Source organism: Aphelocoma coerulescens, chromosome 9 (assembly GCF_041296385.1).
Source record: "Aphelocoma coerulescens isolate FSJ_1873_10779 chromosome 9, UR_Acoe_1.0, whole genome shotgun sequence".
NCBI classification, from domain to species: domain Eukaryota; kingdom Metazoa; phylum Chordata; class Aves; order Passeriformes; family Corvidae; genus Aphelocoma; species Aphelocoma coerulescens.
Window position 1 is genome coordinate 18205261 of NC_091023.1, and position 16250 is coordinate 18221510.

At 64.0% G+C, this 16250-nt stretch overlaps 1 protein-coding gene across 1 annotated transcript; it reads right to left on the reverse strand.

Moving 5' to 3' along the window:
• Positions 1-1364: 1364 nt before the first annotated feature.
• CHRD (chordin) lies at positions 1365-8519 on the reverse strand. Its single transcript, XM_069024309.1, has 22 exons — positions 8486-8519; positions 7861-7987; positions 7339-7476; positions 7145-7262; positions 6151-6247; positions 5906-6047; positions 5692-5832; positions 5152-5234; positions 4916-5063; positions 4712-4818; positions 4511-4627; positions 4267-4429; positions 3933-4174; positions 3733-3846; positions 3288-3500; positions 3111-3204; positions 2941-2997; positions 2750-2853; positions 2501-2603; positions 2243-2397; positions 1984-2077; positions 1365-1832 (listed from the first exon to the last, which is right to left on the reverse strand). The coding sequence occupies exons 1-22, from the start codon at positions 8513-8515 to the stop codon at positions 1765-1767; spliced, it is 2655 nt and encodes an 884-aa protein (XP_068880410.1). The 5' UTR covers positions 8516-8519; the 3' UTR covers positions 1365-1764.
• Positions 8520-16250: the final 7731 nt, after the last annotated feature.

The following is a 16250-nucleotide window of genomic DNA, read 5'->3' on the forward strand; positions in this document are numbered from 1 at the left end:
TGGCAGGGCCACTCTCACCCTCCTCCCTGGGGCACAGGGAGGCACCTTTGTGGCAAGAACTGGGTGCAGGGAAAGGCAGAGCTGTGGCACTGCTGGGCTGGTGCTGTAGGATCAGGAATGGGCTAGTTCTCACTGCCCAGGTGCCACCCTCTGGTTTGACGTCGGCACCCCCAAGGGTGGGTGACGATTGCTGGGCTGGGGGCTGGGGTATGTCCTGTGCCAGTCTGGGAGGGTTCATTGCCCGACATGAACCGGTTTGAGGCAGGGAGGTGACAAAATGGGTTGCCCGCTCATTGTATCCCCAGGCACGGAGCTCCCTCCTTGCTCGTCAGCTCCTGGCACTGCCCTGTGGCAGCAGGGATGTTCATCCGGAGGGGAAGCCCTGTGCCAGGACACATGCTCTGCCCACTGCCACCAGCGTGCCTGGCTGTGGGCCACCAGCACACTGCAAGGCCACCACAGGTGATGCGACCCTGCTGGCACAGGCGCCTGTGTGCCTGTGGGTGTACTCAGGGCAGGACACCCATCCTAGCGCACAGGGCTTTGTCCCAGCCCAGTGTGCCCCAGTGCCATTCTTCTATTGCTCTACCACTACTCCAGTCTAGCCTAGTATCACCTTGGGTGTGGCCCCAGTAGGCTAACATTGTTCTCCTAGAGTGTTGAGGTTTTGCCACTATGCCTTACTGCTGTTCCAGTAGAGCCTAGTGTTTGTTACTTTCCCTACAGCTCAGGCACTGTCCCAACACAAGCCAGTATAGCTCTGACTGTCCCAGTCATCCCAGTGTATACCAGCACGGTATGAGTGGCCCCAGAGATCCCTCAGTCCTCCACATTAGGGACTGAAGGGCAGGTGGCAACATTGGGTCTCCCATGGGCCCCACAAGGCCTTAGTCCAGTGCAGCTGTACTGGGATGACTGGGGTTGCTGGGATGTCTGTGCCCAGCCCTGGGCACGCGTCTGGCTGTGGCTGCTGCAGGACAGGGCCTCCAAGGGTGGCAGCTGGCTTGGGGCCCCAGGCTGGGCTCTTCGTGCCACCATGGAGGTGTGGGGAACAGAGTCCTTGTGTCCCTGTGCCAGCAGGCACCATCTCCAGCTGTGTTGGCAACCTCCACCGTGGGCAGAGGTTGGCATCATGGCTCCAGCTGTGGGCACTGTACACTGCTCTGGTCCTCTCCAGTGCCACCCCACAGCCCATAGGGGTATCCTCATCCTGGCCTTGGCTTCCACACCCCATATCCCCTAATATACATCCCCAACCCCAGCAATGCCAGGGCCTGCAAGTTCCCCTGGTGCCCAGCACGGGATGCAGGGGCACGGCCCTGTACCTGCTGCTGCTAGGAAGAGACAGGAGCCAGGTGGGCAATAGCTCTGGTTTTAATAAATACATCTTGACCCCCATCCACTGCCACCATAAATTATGTGAGAAACCCGGCCAAGACAGGGTAGGTGCAGCAAACAGGGGACAGAGGGACTTTACACTATGTACAACATGGGCATGATGCCCGCTGGCCAGGAGGGCTTGAGGGGCAGGGCAGCAGGTGCCCCAACCTCCATGCGCCCGGCCACTGCCCACTGGCATGAGCGGGTAGGGCAGTCCTGGCATTGCAGTTGTGCTGAGATGGGGTGCCCAGGCTGGGGGCCTGGCCACGTGCACCCCACTGTGCTCCTCTGTGGCCCCCGCCCTGCACGAGCAGGGGCAAGAGGTAGTGGGGCCCCCCCATGCAAGCGCTGAGTGCTTGCCCCGCTCCGGGCAGCAGTCACTGCTCAGTGGCTCCGTGACTCCACCTTGGCATCGTGGACCTTCTCCCGTGCATCTGAGGGGGCATCCAGGGCTGGGGGGAGAAAGCAGGGCTGAGAGATGGTCACAGTGGGTGCCAGGAGGGCACTTGGGGTGGTTGTGCTCAGCACCAAGGAGACTGAGAGGTGTGGGAGCTGCCACAGAGTGTTTGGGCAGTGGTGCCAATGTGTGAGCACTGCACTCACCACGGCACTTGGCACAGCAGGGGTTGTCCCTCGTGGCAGGGCTAGTGCAGGCAGATGGGGGGCACTCCTGGCGCTGGCAGTGCGTCTCCCCCGACTGGAGAGCAGAGAGAGGGGCTGAGCACCAGGGCTGGGGTGCAGCAGCTCCTCAGAGTGCAGTGGGTGTCCGGGGTGCTGCTCTCCCACCCATTCTCAAAGCCCTGGGGACTGGCATAGGGGCACCTTCCCTTCCCCTGGTGCCGCCCCAGGCTGGCACACTCACCACACACCAGCACAGGATACACTTCATTTCTCCAAAGGGCGGCACAGAGGGGTGCCAGCTCTCGTTGTTGAGGTACCAGCGGCGCCCGAAGCGGCATGCCCGCGGCGCATCCGCCTGCATGGAGTCAGCCAGCTCCAGGGCGCTCTTCTCTGGGGCTGCAGGAAAGGACACTGGAAGGATGCCCGCCTGTGGCCTTGCCAGTGGGGGCACACGGGAGCTACACAGGGAGAACGGAGGGCAGGAGAGGGGTGCAGGTACCTGGGCACTGCTTGCAGCAGTCAGAGGGGCTGGCGCGCACAGGGTTGGCACAGGTGAGCCGTGGGCACTGCACCTTCTCACAATGCACTTCACCTGTGGTGCCCTGCAGGGAGGGCACGGGGCTCACAGGAGGCACAGGGCAGTCAGTGTCCCATGCCCTGGTTTGAGCCTCAGGCACGGTGCCTGGTAACTGAGAGCACCCACAGGTGCCAGACCAGGTTGGGGGGCAAGTCGGGAACCTGCACCCACCTTGCAGGTACAAATGGCACATTTGATGAGGCCAAAGGGGGGCACGACAGGGTGCCAGCGAGTGCCAGAGCCTCGCCATGTCTTGTCGCCGTCAAAGTAGCAGCCTAGGAGAGGAAGAAGGGGAAGTCACAGCCCTTGTGAGTCAGCCTTTGCAGAGCTGCCCCCTCAGCCCATGCCCACAAGGACTTTACCCTCGCTACTGTCCCGTGCCCGCTCCAGCTTCAGCTCTTCCTGCTCTGTCTTCTTCTCTACAAGGAAGAGGAAGGCCATGAGGGGGTGCACACGGTGCCAGCAGCCAAGTCTCCAACAGGGACCCCCATCTTGTTTTCACAAGGAACCCCTCAGCCCATCCCCCAGGTACCTTCACAGATGGGGCAGCACAGCTCTTCTGGGTGCACCTGGTGGGTACAGTTGAGGGGCTGGCACAAGATGGGGTCGCAGATCACTGTGCGCTTCTGGGGACAGCAGGGATGGGGTTCATTGCAGAGGGGCATTACTGATGGGCGCTGCCCCCTCCAGCACAATCCCCGGCTCGTACCTGGCAGCTGCAGATGGAGCATTTCTTGTCGTAGTCAGGTGCCCAGCGGGAGCCATGTGCCCGGTGCTGACCCTCAAAGAAGCAGGAGTTGGGGTCTTTCTTCAGCTGCTCCAGGTCCCTGGTCTTGGTGCTCTCGGAGACCTCAGCCTGCCCCAGGGACTCCCCCGGGGCCAGGCGGGTCCCTCCTGCATGGCACTGGTTGGGAATGTGCACCTGGAGGGGCAATGAGCAGGAGGTCACTTCCCATGCCGGTGCCTCGCTGGCCTCCGTGGTCAGGGCTGGTGAAGAGACCTCCCATGACCACAGAACACTGATGTGTACTGCTGTACTGCTGGGACCTTGTAACAGAGTGATCCTGTGCCTTCCACCCTGCTCCAGGCAGTGCCACCCAGTCCCAGGCAGCAGTGGGGATGGGTAGGGGTGCCCTGCCCCGATGAGGACCTACCCGTCCCCGCATCTCCCCATTGGGGTGTGCTTTGGTGCTGACTTGCAGGAAAGCAGTGCCCTGGGCCAGGTGCTGCAGCAGGTCGGCGTCCAGGTCCTTCACCACCCCCTGAGCCTGTCATGGCAAGAGGGGCACCAGGGTGGGGATAAGGTCTGGCCCAGCCCCTGCTGCGGTGTGCCCTGACCAGGTGCCCACCTTACCTCAGTGCTGTAGAAACCCTTGAGCAGGCGCTTGTGCTGGTGGGGGCGGGTGCCCATCTCCCCCAGCTCGGCCACCCCATGGATGTGGGCACTGACAGTGCCGTCGCTTGGGCGTCCCAGCCCTGCCACTGAGATCTCGTAGTGCAGGTGGCAGTGCTCATCCAGCGAGAGCCAGGCGTGCCCACCAGCACCACTGTGCACTGGGGGGGACACCAGCTGCCCTGCCAACGCCACGGGCATCTCTGCGCACAGACAGGGACCATGGGAGGGGGTGGGTGGTGTGTGGGAGGGCTGCCCCACTGCCCCCCATTACCACCCCACATGTCCCTGGTACCTGTGTAGCGGGCGAGCAGCCCACTGTAGGGCAGGGAGATGATTTGGCCCCGCAGCTCACCCTCCGCCCAATCCTTGGTGGCCACATTGAGGAAGAGCTCATTTTGTAGAAGCATGTGGGCATCGCGGGCGCTGGGGCTCTGCCAGGCACCCCAGGCCTGCCACTGGTGGGAGATCATGCAGGTTGGGACAGGGACTCACCCAAAGTCCCTATGCCACCCCTCCCAGCATCGGCTAGTGCTCACCAGCCCATCCTTGTAGCTGGGAGTCATGTCAAACAGGATGTTCCTCTTGCTTTTGCGCCGGGGCTTGGTCTCCAGTGTGATGCCCACAACCTCGCTGGCAGTGCCCACCACCTGCACCTGTGGGTGGAGTGCCAAGGGGCAGTGCCAGGGTGGCAGATACCCCCGGGACCTGCGAGAGGGAAATGGGTGTCCACCACTTACCTGGTACTCCAGGGTGCCATTCTCATGCAGCGCCAGTTTGGCTGAGCCCACAGCCCCAGTTTTGGTCGGCAGCAAAGCATCCGCTCCGCACAGCACACTTTGGATGGCTTCAGCCCGGGGAGAGAGGCACAGGGGTGGGTGAGATTGGCATGGAGGTGAGCACAGCAACCCCCCTGCACCCCAGGGTGCCTGCCCTGCGCTCACTGTCACAGCTGCGGCGGGTGGTGATGGTGCCAGCCAGCTGCCGTGCGTGCCGGCCCTCCGTCTCAGCCACAATGCGGAGCTGCCCCTGCACCAGCAACTGCAGCTCCTGGGCAGACAGGTCACTCAGCACCTCCGCGAAGTCGGGGTCCTGACAGTGGGGGTAGAGTGCCATGGATCAGCCTTGGTGCTCTGGGCACCGTGGCTGCTGGGGCACGTGGGGGAACAGAAGGCTTTACCTCCACAGTGATGTTGGCGTGGACCTCCCGTAATGTCTGGCCCTGGTGCAGGATGCGGACCCTCAGTGGGACCCAGGGGGATTCTGGACATGACAGAGGGGAGTGGACCCACTGGACCAGGGGTCTGCAACCACTGTGAAACCCACCCCTCTGTGCCTACCATCTCCAACCCCCCGGCACTTTTTTGCCAGCTGCCTGCCCCTGTGTGCCTAGACCCTCACCATTCCCTCCAGCGCCCCTTGAATCCGTGCACACCCACATCACAAACCTATCCTTCTTGCACAACAACCCTCGCATCCCATATGCTCTGCAGCACCCCCAGTCACCCCACACAGGTGCACACCATCCGCTCCCCACCATGCTCACCCCAAATCACCCAACATACAACGTATGCACACCTCACCCTCCACCCCACCCCCAGCCCCTATACCCACCTTGAGCCACCCATCCTGACCCCACAGATGCTGACCCATGCACCCCCTCAGCTCTATGTAGCCCCGTCTGGGCAGTGCCTCCCTCCCCTTTCCTGCCCGCTCTCACCCCTTGCTCCAGGCTCCAGCAGTCCCCGGGCCATGAGGATGAAGTGCAGGTTGTTCTCCGTGTCGCTCAGTGTCAGCATGGCCATGCCCCCAGCACCCAAGTGCAAGGGGTCCAACGAGGTCAGGATGGCACCAAACGTCTCTGTGCAGGGACAGGGGCATGAGGGACATTCTGGTGGGCACCCACTGGGTGTGCCTGCCAGAGCTGGACTTACCTGCGAAGAGTGCCCGGTGCTTGAGGATGTGCCCGTGGACTTCTCCAGACGGCTGTGCCCGGGTAATGAGGGATACACGGAGTTGCTCCCCCCGTAGGAGCTGGACATTGGCTTTGGACACCGTCCTCCACATCCCGCAGAGCTGTGGTTGATGGATGGAAGGGCTGGGCGGTGGCTGGGGGGCACCACACACCCGGCAGGGTCGGAAGGAGCACCGTGCCCCCTGCCCTCCCAGCCCCTCTCACCATGCCGTCCTCAGGGGCAGCGCTCTTCTGCACGGGGTGTTCAAACAGCACGTTACCCTCGGGGTCACTGAAACGCACCCGGCTCGGCCGCCCAAGCCTGCGAGCATCCGCGGGGTGAGCAAGGGCCACGTGCCTGCCCTCCCCCTCCCCCGGCACCACCCTCAGCATCAGGCACAGGGGTGTGTCGGGGAGGGCACAGGGGAGTCACCGGGGGTTTGGGGTGGGCAGGAGAAGGATGACGTTCGCCTGGGGTGCCAAGCGCCAGGCTCTGCCCACCCATTCCAGGACTAGCCCAACACTGCTGTCCTGCCAAATGCCAGCTTGGCATGGGTTCTCTGGGCTCCCCTATCCTGGAGCGGTGTCTAACCGGCACAAAGCAGGATGGGGGTCTCTGCCGGGAAAGGCACCATGGCAGGACCCGCTGGGAGCTGACTGTTCAGGCTGTAAATAAGGAGCATTTTCGGCTCCGCTTGGCTCCCCCTGTCAGAGCTGGAAATTAGTCACCACTTTACTATGCAAAGGGGCCTGGAAGCGAGGAAGAGCAGAAGAAACTGGAGCGGGAAGGAGGGAGGGAGAGGAGAGGCTCTGCTGCTGGCGGGCATCCGGGAAGGGCACGGCAAGGATGGGGAACCCTGGCAGCAGTGCCAAGGCACTGCCCACCGGCAGAGCCTGCAGGGTGGCACAGTAGTTCTGCCAGCTGCACCCACGGGAGCCTTGGAACCGTTCCCGTTTGTTCCCAGTCCAGACCTGGAGGCAAATGGGTGAGGCTGGGCCGACACCGTGGGTGTGCCGAAATTCTGGCTGCTGACCTAGGCTGGAGCCCAGCACATTGCCCCCCCTTCCCCAAATCTCTCACTCTGTCAGTGCAAGGCTCTGGCACCTTGGGGGGGATGGCAGAAGGGAAACCGAGGCACAAACACTGTTAAATCCCCCCCCTTTTCCAGAGAGCTGCCTGCTGTGCCAGGCTGGACAGGCAGCAGCAGGCAGGACTCACCGCTCGTAGCTGATGGAGAAGAGCAGGGAAGAGCGCAGCAGGGTGAAGCGAGCCTTGGCCACTGCGCTGGACGTGGGGCGCCATGGCTCTGGGCCACTCGTCAGCAAGGCCACAAACTCTGGGGAGGGGATGCTGCTGATGAGGGGGAGCATGGGGGGTGCCCCACACTGCTGCTGCCTGGGCGGGTGGCTCACCTGTGCGGGCATCGTCGCGAGCCAGGCCCTCAGAGCTGAGGTAGGAGCGGTCATTGTAGGGCTTGTCCAAGTCATCCCCCTTGTCCTGGAAGTACTCGAAGGTGTCAAAGCGGGATGCAGGGCTCTTCTCTGGGGGGCCTGGCAAGGTTGGCATGGGGTGGACACAGGAGGAGACCATCACACCAGGCTGCTTGTGCCCAAGAGCTCAGAATGGGGGACAATAGTAAATCCCCCCTCTTGAGACAGACTGAGATGTGCCCTGTGAATCACTATGGGGCTCTTAGCTGGAGTGTGCTGTGCACAGGCACATGGACAGGTGGGGCATTTAGCCCTGTGCGCCTTCCCTGCATTCCTTTCAGGCTGTTCCCATCAGGGCTTCACCCTGCCCATCAGATCGTGGGCACTGGTGACTTTCATAACACATTGACTAACCCTTCTCAAAGGGGTGTGCAGGGCCCCCTTTCCCAGGCCAGTGGGGGATGCTGGGGGGACTCCCTGCAAGGAAGCATCCACTCTCCTCACCTTTGGGGCAGGTGTGGCAGCAGTGCCCAGGCAGCAGCGTGGCCCGGGGACAGGCAGGCACGGGGCAGTCCTGCTTCATGTTCTTGCAGTTCACTTTCCCCACGGGCTTCCCCCGGTGGTTCCTCTGCTGTGGGGGGGGCCAAGAAGACCCCAGGAGAGCCGTGCCAAGGTGTGCCCAGTCACGCCCTCCCGGCACAGCCTGGCTTCCCCCATCTTTTTCCATCTGGAGCCCCTGGGCACCTTGCACAGTCCCCAGATGCCTGTACGGCAGCCAAACCCGGGCCCCCTCCCCACGGCCCCCAGGCTCCTGACCAGCTGTGCGTGGCCCCGCCAGCACCGGCCTCAGGGAACTGCTCGGAGGGAAGGAGGGAGGGGGCCGGAGGCCATCCCCGAGGAGGGGGAGGAAGAATGAAGCCTGATCCTTTAAACCCCCCTTCCCCTCCCCCTGCCGCGGGGGAGGACATCCAGGTGTCCGGCTGGCCAAAGGGATCCCACTTCCCTCTTCCATGGGAAGGAGAGGAGTGCATTGAACAGAGGGGTCGAACTCCCTCCCTGCCAGCCCCCTTCCCAGCAGAGCCGGGTCCCGGGGGGTCTCCCAGGGAAAGGGGTGTGCGGGGGCACTCACCGGCTCACAATGACAGATAACGCAGCGCATCACCCCGAAGGGCTCCCCCAGGTCCGGGTGCCACGTCTCCTCCAGGGCATAGAAATGCCCCCCGAAGGCGCAGCCTGCAGAGACCCCACTACCACTCACCGCCGTCCCGGTCATCTCCGGGCCGCGGGCACCCCCCTGCCGCAGCCCCGGACCGGCCGGCACCGCCCCGCCGCCCGCTGCGCTGCCGGTGCCGGTTCGGGCCAGCCGGGGGGCCCGGGGCGGAACGCGGGGTGCCAGAGAACGGGGGGTGCAGGCATGCGATGCACGACGGGGGTGCGGGTGGCAGGGAGGGGGTGCCCGACGCGGGATGCGTGACGGGGGGTGCGGCAGCGGCTTGTACAGGACCAGGGGTGCGCGGAGAGGGGGAAGGAGGGGTGTAGGGCAGGGGGCTCCTACCTGCCGCCCCGCCGGGGGGCAGCGGATCCGTGTCGGGCCGGATGGGCAGGGCGAGCTTGGGGCGGGCGGCGCGGCCGGGCAGGGGCCGGAGCGGGAGCAGGGCGAGCAGCAACAGCGCAGCGGCGCGCATGGTGCCGGCCGGCCGGGGCGGGCGGACCGGGACCGGAGGCGGCGGCGGGGAGGGGGGGCCGGGCGCTGCCGGGCGCTGCCGCCGCCTCTGCCCGGCTGCCGGCTCCGGCTCCGCTTTATAGGCGGCGGCATGGGCAAGCGGGAGCTGCGAGCCCTGTGCAAACAAAGGCCCCGCTAATGAGGCGCAGGCAGCGGCCAGCCGGGGGGGTATGCGCCCCCCGCCGCGCTCCGACCCCCCCACATCCCCCCGGGCCCCGGCCCCGCCGCCCCCGCCTGGCACGGGCCGTCCTGTCCTGTGCCGTCCTGCGGCACCCGGGGGACGCGGCTGCCCCGCCAGGCAGGGGGTACCCCCGCCCGCGGGATGTCCTGGGGATCCCCCCCCCCCATTCATTGCTCCCCCTCTCCCCGGGCATGTGGTACCCCCGAGTGCAGAGCATCCCTACTCACATGCCAGCCCCAGGGCATGGGGAACCTGAGGGATGGTGGTTGGAACCAGATGATCTTTAAGGTCCTTTCCAACCCAGCCCAGTCTATTATATGATTCTAGGATATAACCCTCCCTCAGGGCATCGGGCATCCTCAGGTTTTGGGCATCCTGGGGACATCCCCTCCCAATTCACACAACATCCTCTGAGATATAGAGCACTATATGGAGATACCACCACCACCATCCACACCCCTTCCACAGAGCTCGGGGTGTTCCTGAGCACTGGACATCCCAGGCATGCCACCATTCACATGCCCCTCTTCAAGGCCATGAGCCCCATGGGAGTCTCTCATCCCCATAAGCCCCCTCGGGAATATGGCGTTTGCAGGGCACACCCGTTCAAATGCCGGTCTCTTCAGTCCGTGTACTCTTCCTGTCATGGGGCACCTCCTGGGCACAGAGCATCCTGGCATCTCCACATCCACACAGTCCACCTTCAGTCATGAGCCCTTCCAGGGCTCATTGTCCTCCCCTCCCCAGGCATGAGACATCCTGGGGACTACTCCATCCACTCAGTCCACTCCCAGGCCACTTGGCACCCCACGACACAGGGCACTGAAATGCACTGGCCATCCACTGTTCCCCGGCAGCCAGCCCTTCCTCCTTCCACTCAGCACCCCTGAGCATGGGCTCCCAAAACAGCCAGCCCCCTCCCCCAATCCACACTGCAAAGGCACAACCAACCCCCTCCAGCTCATGCCTTCCACATTCCTAGATTTCTCCAGCTGCTGCCCACCCTGGGCAGAGGAAGGTTCCAGAGTGGGACCCTGGGTCCTGCCCACCAGTGACAGTGGCTGCAGGGGAACATGAGCTCGGGTGCCTGGGTTTCCTTGCCCAGGGAGGGAAGGGGCATCTGGAGGGGGGTTTCTTTGAGAGCAGCACCCAGCACCAGTCCCACTCTTCACCCACACCTGGGCTGGTAAGGGTGGCAGAGGTTGGCAGTGAGTAAGCACCATGGAAAACTTTGAGGAAAGCATCATCCATCTGGGGAAACTGAGGCATGAACTCAGGGGAGGGGAAGCCTATGAGGAGTAGGGGCAGCTTGTGTCACCCACGCCCCTGTTGCCATCCCCGCCGAGGGTGGCAGGGAGAGGCTGAGGGTGGTGGGTGCGTGGCAGGCGGGCGCCCGGCAGGGGGAAGGCGGGTGGGGAGGGGAGGAGGGGGAAGCGTGGGGCTGCCAAAATCAACTCCGGGCGGTGCAAACACCCGGCCAGCTGCGCGGTGTAGCTAGGGAAACACGGCACAGCTGGAGCACAACAGGCCCCTGCCTCCCCAGAAGGCTCCTCCTGGGCCTCCCCGCAGCCCAGCGAGCAGCTGGGGGGGCTGCAGCCCACCGCCCCTTGCCCCAGTGCCAGCATGGGGTTGCCCATCCCCGGCTTGTCCATGGCTGCCCCATCCCATTCCCTGCCCTAGTTTGGCACACATCTCCGCGCAGCGCGACACCTCTCCCGGGGCGGGCAGTGCGGCAGGGGGGCTTGGCCTTGTAAGGGACCTGGTCCGTGGCAGGAGCTGGCAGAAGGCAGCGAGGAGCAGCCGGGCTTACCCCGGCAGGACAGCCCGCTGGCATGGCCAGGGCTGGGACACTGCCAGGACCTCGGGCATCCCCCCGGGCACGGCTGTCCCGGACACCCTGCTGCTTGCGAGTGCGTTCTGCAAGCAGCGACCATGCCTGGCAGCACGGCACCCCTTGGTCCTGTGCCCTCCCCGTTGTCCCCAGCGGTGTCACTGACCTGTCCCCTCTCCTGTCTCCCGACGTCCTCGCTGGCCGGGGATCCAGCGACGTGGAGGGCAGGGAAGGGTTGGGGTCTTTGTGGCTGTGCCAGCGTCGCTGCACGGTGCCCGCTGCAGCACAGCAGCGGCCCTGGGGACGGCGGGACGTGAGCGGGGCTGAGCAGGGAGGAGGCGGGCGATGGCTCCCAGCTGTCCCGCCGATGCCAGGAATCCGGTGCTGGCTCTGTGCACCCAGAACTCGTCACAGTCTCCTGGCTCGTCTGCGGGACACGGGGAAGCGATGAGGGAAGCTCCCTCCCCTTTCCCGGGGAAAGGAAAGACAGACGGGGAACCCGCCTGGCTGCAGCCCTCGGCACGAGGGAATCCGAGGCACTGGGCGGCAGCGTGAGGGAGAGGGGGCTGCAAGGGCGTCCCGGCACTGCCAGGCTGGGACCGGGGTGGTATGCTGGCATGGGCTATCATGTCAGGAGGGTGCTGGGCATCCCTGCCCGCGGAGGGGGGCATGGCCACTGCAGTGGGCAAGGAGGAAATTGATGCCCCGGCCGTGCCTGGGCTTCCCTCATCCACAGCCTTGGCTGCCCCTGGAAATGCCGAGGAGTGCCCTCATCAAAAGGCATACGTGGCTTGACAGAGCCTCGGGGGTCCCTGCGCCTTTGGAGAGGGGATGGTGCCGGCCAAGGGTGGTGCTGGGATATATGCCCGCACATATATCTGTGTGAGGAGCAGCACCCTGCACAAAGGCACCTCTGAGGCTCCAGAGCTGGGCCTGGCGCCGGCACGTCCCCAACGGGACTGGCAGCTGCGGGCAGCTGGGGCTGCACCGCGATGGAGACCGCTGGTCATGGGCAGCCTCAAGCCTGCACCTTCATCCCTCCACCACCTCTTCCCAGGGCAGGCACTGGCTTGTCCCCGGTGGGGAGGTGATGGTCCCACGGGATGTCTCCTGTCCCAGCAAAGCGCAGGTGTGATGCTCCAAAGGTGCCCTGCTGAACAGCGAGCGTGTAGTTCTGCAGGGGCTTTGTGGGCATGTGCCCTGCCCAGCGGTGAGGGTCCCATGGAGGATTCCAGAGGATCGTGGTGCCAGGGCTGTGCCATGCCTGGCGTGGGGGTGTCTCAGCAGGCCCTCACCCGAACTCTGCCCCACGCAGCTCCCATTGTCTGCCCTCATTAGCTGCTGCCTGCTCGCGGCTTTGAACATGAGCCGGGCTCAGGGCGACAGGAAGGAGCCTCTGCTCTCCCGGGATGGGGTCGTGGTGCAACTACGTGCCCTGGGCCCCCCTTCCCACAGCCTCCCACTGCCTTCTGGGCACCCCAACACACCCTCCAGGCATGAGCCTGGAGACGGGAAGGCATGTGGGGTACCCCCCCTCCAAAAAGAGCCCCCCACGACTGCCCCACCCTGTTGTGGGACACAGAGAGCCATCAGCCTCCCCAAAGCTTTGTGCCGAGTGTGGCTTGTGCCGTGTCTAATCCCCCCGGCCTCACACACACGCGGCGGGGCGGGGGGGGCTGTCGTAATGGGTGGAAATATCTCATAATTCATGTTGGACACAGGGATTACAGGCGTTCCGGCAATATTTGCACAACTGGTAGGTGACTTGCCATCCCAGACGAAGGCCAGGGGGGTCTGGAGATGGAGGGAGTTTTGGGGGTGGCAGGTACAGATGGGGGATGCAGTTTGGGGAGGGGCAATGGAGCAGGGGAAAGTCTCTTTTCTGTCTGTGAACACATGGAATTTATTATGGAGGGTGCATTGCTGACATGGCGGGGACTCTTGCCTTCATCCCATCCCGCTGTGGTGGCCACGGTTTGGGGAGCGGAATGGAGACCCCAAAACAGTCTCATCTGCCATGCCAAGCTGATCCTGGCAGTGTCCCTGAACAAGATGCCTGTTCCCAGTGGCCTGTCAACCCCATAGAGCTCCCTGCTCATAGGAGCACCCAGAGGTGCTGGTATCCCCCTGACCCCAAATGTTCCCTCCTCAAACGCTTTGCAGGGTGATCCCAGCAGGAGGAAGGCGGGGGGGCACGTGGGGCATGTGGGGGCCTTGTTTGGCATGGGGATTAGCAAGCTCCCAGAAGCGATGGTGGTCTCCCCCCTCCCCACCGGACATGCAGGCAAATATTTGTGCCCAGACTTCGCAGGACAGCGAGAAGGAATTTCATTCTTGCGCCCACCTGCGGCTCGGCTGCCTGGCATTAACCCCTTCGCCTCTCCGTGGGATGGAGGCGGAGGGACGAGGTGCCCTCCCAGTGCACTCCGTGCCCCCCACTGGAGCGGGAAGCTTGGCTGAGAAGCGGGATGGGAGAGGAGGCACAGTGGAATCGCCCCAGATGCCAGCAGAGCCACTGGCATAAGGCGTCCTTGCCCAAGGCAAGGAGGGTTTGCCCATGGACATCCTCTGGGCAGCACCGAGGGCTTTGTGCTGGGGTGCTGGGCAGCATGTGGCTTGATGAAAATTGGGAAAGGTAAAACCCTGGCATCCTTCACTCCCAAGCTGCTGCACTCCGACCAAGGTGCCCCTTGCAAGTCCGTTTACCCGGCAGCGTGGGTGTTCTCCTGGGACGGCTGTCTGGGAGCAGTGCAAGGACCAGGTTGTGCGGCGAGTAGGATTTGCCCACGGATGTTTATTGGCAATTTGCATATGTAGCAAAAAAGCCCGGTGGGTCCAGGAGGGACCCTGCTCCGGGGGACTGCCCGTGCTCGGGGAAGGGCAGCCCGGGTAGAGGGTCCCCCGCTGCCTGGCACTCGTAGAGCCCCGCTGTGCTCCTTTCCCTGGCCCCGGAGCCAGCTGTGCCCTGAGCAAACGGGGCTGTTTGCTCACGCCGGGATTAGCCGCTCTCTTTGTTCCTTTGACTTTCTCTTTCCTTTATGCCGGACTCTTTTATGGGGGCTTCAAAGGGGGCTGAGACCCCCCTCCCTGCCCCTGGAAGGCCAGGTTTGCTTCCCATGCTATCACTGATATCCTGGGGGTGCCCAGCGAGCACATCTGGGTGGCCTTCGGGGACAGCAGCTGTGCCACCGAACCGCAGTCTCCCCCCCACCCCTGCGTCTTCCTCCTCTTCCCCCCCTTCCCTGACTCCTGGCACCTCCTGCTGTCTTCAGCACCTTGGCAAAGTGGGTGCGAACGGCTGTCCCTGCAGCGGGATTCCCAGCACTTTGCACCCTGTAAGGAGAGGTGGGAATCTTGGCACCGGGATCCGGCCAGCTGTGCAGCCCCGCGGCCCCCGCCTGGCTTCCTGTCCCCTGCCAGAGCCCTGGCTGCCTGGCCGGAGCCCCCGTGTCCCTCTGGGGTCCCTGTGCCTCACTCACTGCCCCCACATTCTCTCCCGCTACGGCACACAACATCCGTGGGATCGGGCTGGGGCCAGCAGCAGGGGCTCTCCCCCACATCCTCCTCTGCCCCTCTGGCACGGCAGCAAATGCTGGCATTGCTCTTTCCAGCAGAGGAATACCAGTCTGCCCACGGGCACAGGCTCATGCTGCCTGCCAGCTTCTGGCATTGTTGAAAAGGAATATTTTAGAGTAAAGTGACTGTTGTGGGCACCTTAGGATGCCCATGGGGGTCCATTAGACCTCCAGTTTCCAGTTGTTCTCCAGTTTCCCCTGATGGGTTTGTTTGCCTAATCAAGAAGGAATGCAGGGCACCGCAGCTCTCCAGCCTGGCACCGTCAATGACTTTGCACCCAGAGAGGGACAGGGAATGGACATGGTGAGGGCATGGCAGGGACTGACATGGGCACGGTGGAGGGCCCGAGGCCAGCGCTGGCAGACGGGCTGAGGGTGCTGATGGGCGTGATTGCGGGCATGACTGCAGCTTGTCACGTCCGCAGACGGACCATGGCCGTGTGTAGGAAGCCTGGAGGTGTTTGACCCCGGTGCTCACGGGTCCCGTTGCTGCCAGCTGTGCCCAGGCGAGCCAGGCTGCCAGTCTCATCCCTGGAGTCGTGGTACCCTCTGGACCCCCCGTCCAGGCACCCTGCAAGGTGGGCTGTTGTGGGCTGAGCAGGGCATGGGGCAGGTGGAGCGGGGCTGGGGTGTTTACTTTAGCTGTTGTCACCCGGCCAGGCGCTGCCGGGAACTGCTGTCCACAGGGACGGGGGTGGGAACGTGCGAGTGTGCGAGAGCCGGGGTGTGAGAAGGAAACGCACGGGCTGCAGGGAGACCGGGAGCCGAGAGGATGCGGGCTGGGAGGGGGGTGTCCCCAAAGGGAAGCTGTGGGGGGCTGCCGGGGTGGGGGGTTCTCTGAGCACATGCCCCGAGGCGTGCCAGGGAAGTGCACGTGTGTACACGGAGGTCTGAGGGTGCACGTGGTGGGTGTGTACACGTGTGCAGTATGGAAACACGCACACGTACACATGGGTTTGGGGGTGTGCACCCCCTGCCAGAGTGCCCAGCGAGGGCTGACTTTGCCAGGGAATGCAATAGCTGTGCCAGGGCATGGTGCTGAACAGGTCCCTGGGGCTTCTCCTACCCGGAGAGGGGGCATCTGGGGGTGCCTCACCCACCCCACCCCCAACCAATACCCCGGAGACACCGCCCTGGGACCATGCACCAGCCGTGACCCCTATGATCCATCACCCTCCCCAGCTCAGAGGGATCCCATGCACCACAGCCATCCCGGGGATCTCCAGCACCCCAAGTCACCTCTGGGTGATGGATGCCTCTGGGTGAGGGTCACCAGGGATGGGGTCTAATTGGGTAAAAGTCACCAGGGATGAAGTTAAACTCTGGGAGAGGGTCACCAGGATTATGGCCCACCTCTGTGGGAGGGTTTTTGGTGGCTTTCATACCTGGCTGCCACACGACCCCATTAGGGCTCACGTTGCCGGGGCTGTCCAGTGCAGGGTCAGTGACGCCATCCTTTCTGCAGGGCTACCCTCTCCCCCTGGGCAGGCACAGCTGAGTCACTGACCACCGAGGCGCTGGCTGCTGAGTGCTCAGGCCTGGGGGCAGGTGAGCCCAGGGACGCCCTTCCCGTGCGCCGAGCCA